The sequence below is a fragment of the Bos grunniens genome, chromosome 11, assembly GCF_055505025.1.
Source record: "Bos grunniens cultivar Pamir isolate PY7600 chromosome 11, Bosgru_T2T1.0, whole genome shotgun sequence".
Classification (NCBI taxonomy): Eukaryota; Metazoa; Chordata; class Mammalia; order Artiodactyla; family Bovidae; genus Bos; species Bos grunniens.
The window spans coordinates 105,462,610-105,468,609 of NC_141175.1; the positions used below are offsets into that span (position 1 = coordinate 105,462,610).

General features: G+C 57.2%; 1 protein-coding gene across 2 annotated transcripts in view; it reads right to left on the bottom strand.

Annotated features, from left to right (window-relative positions):
* Positions 1-3,324, bottom strand: part of KCNIP3 (potassium voltage-gated channel interacting protein 3) — a 93,596-nt gene extending 90,272 nt beyond the window's left edge. For both annotated transcript variants that reach the window (XM_086328230.1, XM_086328232.1), the window contains exon 1: positions 3,182-3,324. In XM_086328230.1, coding sequence (XP_086184356.1) covers positions 3,182-3,265 — 84 coding nt within the window. In that variant the 5' untranslated portion in view covers positions 3,266-3,324. The remainder of the gene's footprint in view (positions 1-3,181) is intronic.
* Positions 3,325-6,000: the final 2,676 nt, after the last annotated feature.

Consider the following 6,000-nt stretch of genomic DNA (forward strand, 5'->3'; position numbering starts at 1 on the left):
CTCCTGGGAGGGGGCTGGGGTGGGAGAGCAGATGGCCCCCCAGCCCCAGCTGGCAAAGCAGCTCCCATGCTTGCCGCAGATTTGGATAAGAAAAGGGCTCCTAGTGTCAAAACATTGGGGTCTTATTCTTTGGAGCCCCTGAAAAGGGGATGTGGCTGGCTCAAGGTCACACGAATAATCCAGGAGGCATGGTTGGGGTAGGGTCTGACCCGAGTGTACTCACTAAAGTATTCGGAGGGTGCAATAGGCCACAACTCCATGGGGCCAGCCCCCAACCGGGGTGGGGCATCTCCTATAACCAGCTGCCTGGTTATAGGCACACTCCTCTCTCCCTGTAGCCTTCTCCCATGACATCCCCATTCATCCCCACCCACAAGCAGTAGGGAACTGAGCTTTGGAGTAAGACAGAGCAGGGTTCAAATTCCCACTGTAATACTTTGTAGCTTGCAATCTAGGGTGGGCCTTAGCTTCCTCATCTGTAAAGTGGGTACAATACCAAGCACTACCTGGGGGGCCGCGTGGGGGTCCAGAGAGATAATCCAGGTGCAGAGCCTGTTGGAAGGACCCTGGAGGGAGGAGCGGCCACTTCAGGGCTCTGCCCTTCGGCCCTGGCCTTGTCCCAGAGAACACCCAGGACCACTTTACTTGCCATTCAATTCAGGGATGTGATTACTATACTTGGAAATAAGGGAAACAATTAGGGACTGCCTCCCACAAACTCCCTGCAAGAAGGCAGGAACCTGGGCAGGTAGAGGGTCCCAGTGGACATGCCGGGCCGTGAAGACAGCTCTCCCTGAAGACCCAGGAGCAGAGCAAGGGTTCTGCTTGCTCCTTTTTCCTAAGATCTCAAGGAGTTCAAGTCCCGGCCCTGTGCTGGGCGAGCTGCACGCCCACCCCCACCACCCTCAATCCCAAGCCTCATGTCTACAGAAGGGGAAGTGGCAGGGCCCACCCTCCCAGGACTTTGTGAGGACCCACAGATGACAGTGACAGGCGCTGAGGACGGATGGGTCAGGCCACCTCCCAGCCTGCGCTCCGAACTGTCGCCCCTATTGCCGCTACTGGTGGTGGCGGTTTAGTCGCTAAGTCGTGTCTGATTCTTGTGACCCCATAAGAATGTAGGGGTATGTAGGCCCTCAGACTCCCTGTCCATGGGATTCTCCAGGCAAGAATACTGGAGCGGGTTGTCATTTTCCTTCTCCAGGGAATCTTCCTGACCCAGGGATCACACACGCGTCTCCTGCATTACAAGCAGATTCTTTACCACTGAGAGGAAGCTGATTTTTCATAATCTCCCTGCTGACCTTGGTGACAGTGGTGATCACTGTCCCAGCCTGGCCCACCGCTGAAGGTGTGGGGTCCGTTCCAGTCTCCAGCCAGGCCAGCTGTAGGAAGGGCACTGGCAGGCATGGTGGACCCACTGGGGCCTGGCTGTGAGAGAGGGCAGGGGCCAGTGTGGGGTCATGATAACCAAGGGAAGGGCCAGATGCATGTGGAGGACGGGAACCACTCACCACACTCATCTGGCAGGGACAGGGCGTGACCTCCTGGCAGGTAGGAGCCAGTGGGGGAAAGGCAAGAGAAGGGGGATTGTCGGGAGGCTGGTGGACACAGCAGGCTGAATGCAAACCTGCACGCAGCCTGACTCAGTTGAGAGCCCCACCTCTGCAGGTTTGGCAACCTGGCCAACCATGGGTACAGCCACGGGGTGTGGCTGTGCGTCGCAGGCTCAGACTGATGCCCGAGGATGCGCATGACCTGTGATGGCTGTGGCACATGTATACAGTGAGCACTCAGTGTGTGAGCCTGTGACAAGGCTCTACGTTTCTCTACTCCTGCCCTGTCTGCCTGGAGGTGGCGGGGAGACTTAAGGCGACGGGGAGAAAAACACCTTTTCAACACGCCCCGCCGGCGTGCTCGAAGGGTCTCACATCAGCACCTCTGCCGATCCTCCTGACACCACTGAGATGGAGCAGACAGTGCGGGGGACGGGGGGTGGCCTGGGGTCAGGGGCGGGGTGGCCTGGAGCCAGCAGCCACAAGCCCATTCTGGACTGCTTGTCCTCATGAGTGACAGAGAGGTAGGAATCCATCTCGGGGGGAAGGGCATGGAGCTGGGGGGGAGACTGGCACACACCAGCCCAATATCCACTCTTCCTTACTCACAAAGCCCTGATTTTATTAGAGGGTTGTTGGTTTTTTTGGCCCTTCCTTTTTTCTACTCCCTGCAGCCTGTGTGTGTTGGCTGGAACTCCAGCAGCCATTTTGGACGTGAAGGTAACCTCTCGAATGGAAGCCAGTGAGACAGATGGAGCCTGAGTCCATGCTGAGACAGATGGCCCTTAGTCCCTGTGGATCATAGGGTGCCAGCCCTCTATTGCCTCCCTCTGGACTCTGTGTGAGAAATGTAAGCAAATGTGTTCAAACCACTGTTATTTGGGTTGTTCTGTTATAAGCAGCCAAATCTAATCCTGGTGTTTCTTCTTCCATCCAAAGCAAGACTGTCCCAGACGTGTGGGGAGGTGCAAAGCATCAGCAGATTTTCTGAGTGTTCACTGTCTTCTGGGAGGGGGGAGCTTGTTTTCCTTTTCCTCATTATTCTGCATTAATTATTCTTCATCCTTCCCAACTCCTTGACACCATCTCTTGAACTCTACTCCCGGTATTTCCCTTGCTTTCTCTCTCTCTCCAGCCTCCCAACAGCCCCACAGCGGGAACTAACCGCATGTGTCCTTGTCAGGGGTCCTCTAGCCCTTCAGGAAGTGGATATTCATTAATTACTTGGATAATTAAATGATGCACTCATTGCCCAGCCTTCAAAGGTAAGACACCCCCTCCCAGCATTCAGCCTTTCCCCAGCACTAATGAGTCAGAGGCTTGGGGTCAGCACTCTGGCACTTGCCCCAGGGACTTAACTGAACCACATGGCTGACCCCAAGCTACTCCTCTGTCCAGCTTCTGTTCCACAAACACCTACAGCGTTTGCCGTCTGAAGGGGGCCCCAGGAGTCTAGCCTCCCAGGCAGGACACCTCAACACTTACTTTTTCCATAGCGACCCTACGGGGGACAGCAGGGAATGGGGTCAAACAAAGAGGCACAGCAAGGCTTCCTGGTCCAGGGTAAACCCCCGAAGCCCCCACGCCCCAGCCCTGGGCGAGCGCCCAGCCCCGCCAGAGCCTACCTTGGCCCGCTGCATCCTGGACAACCGAGAAAACTGTTGCCGGCTTCCCCTCCGCGCAGCCGGCCGAGCGGGCAGCTGCCTCATGCTTGCCGGGACCCAGACGCAATTGCTGCTGGCGGCTCCCGCCCGCCCCCTGCCCACCCTCCTCGCCAGCGCTGCCACCCTAGGCTCCGCCCCTTCTGCTGTGTCAATCCGTGCTCAGCCGCCCTCCGCGTGCACCTCTCTCCTTCGAGCTCTCTCTCATCTTTCCCGTCCCTCTCCCGGTCTCCCTGCCCGACTGTCTGTGTAACCGTTCCTAGTCCGGCTCTCCCTCTGGGTCGCCCCTCTGCCCCTGTCACCCCGGGTCTCTGTCTATGCCCACTTTCATCCCATCTGTCTCTTTCTCTAACACGCTGTCTGCTCCCTAACCTTGAAAGGGGGAAGCTTGCCGGGTGTGGAGAGAGCCCCGCGTTCCTGCCCAACAGAGGGAAGGACAGCAGGGCAGCACTGGGAGCCTCCCAGAGCATTTTCCAGAACAGGCCAGCTCCTTCCCTTCTGGCTGCGCCCTCCCTCGTGCTACCAGCCCCTTATGGACAACGGGTGGAGTGACCCCAACCCCTGCCTATGACCTTGGGCCTTTACAGTCAAGCTGGGGTTTGGAGAGGGGTCTCTCTGGTCTCCCTCCAGCAGCCCTGAAGGTGACTTCTGGGCACCGGGCATCCAGAGCATGCTCCTAGTGGTGACATAGCTCTGGGTGCTGGGCCCTCAATGGCCCCAGCGATGGGGATGCACCACCCAGAGATGGTGACGGCTACCAAGACCACATCATGCGGGTCACAGGCCAGGGGGCCTTCAACCTGTTTCACCTGTGCCCCCTCACTTGTCTCCTTTCACCCCACGTGGGGACTTGCCATGGGGGGGAGCTCTCCCCAAACTTGAACTCCTTATACTCTCTGGGGAGCCCAGCATCTCTCCCTGATGTCTGTGTCTGAGGTTGGGACCACATCGGGGCAGCTGAGGGACCTGGCTAGACTTTCCCGGGGCAGACGTGGAGGAAAGAGGTGAGGGTACCTGGACATCCTGGGGAGGGAGTCTCCTTCCCGCCCCTCAGGAGGGCAGTCTCCGGGCATTTGCTCAGCCCCCAGGGAAAGCACCCAGGAGCCAGGTGCCCAAAATCTCAGCCAAGTTTCCCCTTTCTGCACCCCAGGAAGGAGCCAGCCTGTGCCACTGGTTCCCATGGAAACAGAGCCCTGATCCACCCCCTCCTCTGCGTGCACTTGCACACCCTTCTCCATTTGTGTGTGTTTGCGCCAGCCAATCAGCTCCAACTTTCAGGTCCTGGGAGGAAGAAAAGTCTGGAGCAGTTGACCCACCGAGGGGGGAGGAGTTTGGACTGCCTGGGCCTCACACCGGGCAGGGACTCAGTGGACCCTGGAGCTGACTACGGCAGCAGAGGAGCGTGCAAGCCCCCTGCAGCTGTCGGGTCAGGGCAGAGGCTGAGCTCGAGAGCCTGGAGACCTGGTAATCTCAGCTCTGAGCTATCCAGCATCCCGCCCCGCCCCCTGCCCGAGCAGGTTGGGTCCTCACAGTGGCCTCGGCAGGGAAGTGTCATTATCTCTGTGGATGATGAGAGTGAGACCCAGAAAAGGTAAAGGATTTGCCCCAAGTCACTCAGTTGTGTCCGACTCTTTGAGACCCCATGGACTGTAGACCACCAGCTCCTCTGTCCATGGGATTCTCCAGGCAAGAATACTGGAGTGGGTTGTCATATCTTCCTCCAGGGGATCTTCCCAACCCAGGGATCAAACCCATGTCTCTTATGTCTCCTACATTGGCAGGTGGGTTCTTTACCACTGGCGCCACTGAGACCTAGAAAGTGACAAAGCTGGTACACAAAGCCCATTACTTTCATCCCTAAGTGACATACATGGCTAAGACCCTGCCGAACCTCCCATGCTGCAGACATCAGCTTAGGAATTTGCCAGTCATGCTGTCCAAGACAGACCTGGCCATAATTATGGCCTAGTCAGCATGAGGCAGGACCAGAGAAGGCCCCCATCCCCGCTCCCCATTTGGGATGAGGGCTGAACTTCCATTACCAGATATGCTTTCTTCTGAATTCACAAGTTAATGAGCTTCAAGGAGCTCATCTTACGAAAAAACCCAAATGAGCTTTTTGAGCCAACCCAATACAACAAAACAGGGCAGCTGCCCACACACCCCACTCCCCCACCAGTCCTCTAGCACCTTGGGCCTGGAGAATCTCCACCCATAGCTGCCACCAAGGGTGTGCCCCTCATTAAACACACATGGGGTTGGCCTGCATGATGTATGCCCCCCATCTCTTTTTTCCCCAGCACCCACAGGGGTTTTTCCAGAGCACTATGAGCTGTTCCTGCCCAGGCCTGTGGGAGATGCAGGAAAGAGAAAGGTTAGGAGAGTGTGGAGGTCAAGGACACCCCGGAGCAGAGCTCCCCACATGGGCCTCAGCAAGCCTAGCAGTGGTATGGACTCATAGGTGGCAGCTAACTCTCCTTGTGAATGTCTGAGAGTTTCTGGAGATTCTTTGGCAGTGCTGCTGCTGCTAAGTCACTTCAGTCGTGTCCAACTCTGAGCGACCCCATAGACGGCAGCCCACCAGGCTCCGCCGTCCCTGGGATTCTTGAGGCAAGAACACTGGAGTGGGTTGCCATTTCCTTCTCCAATGCATGAAAGTGAAAAGTGAAAGTGAAGTCACTCAGTCGTGTCCGACTCTTAGCGACCCCATGGGCTGCAGCCCACCAGGCTCCTCCGTCCATGGGATTTTCCAGGCAAGAGTACTGGAGTGGGGTGCCATTGCC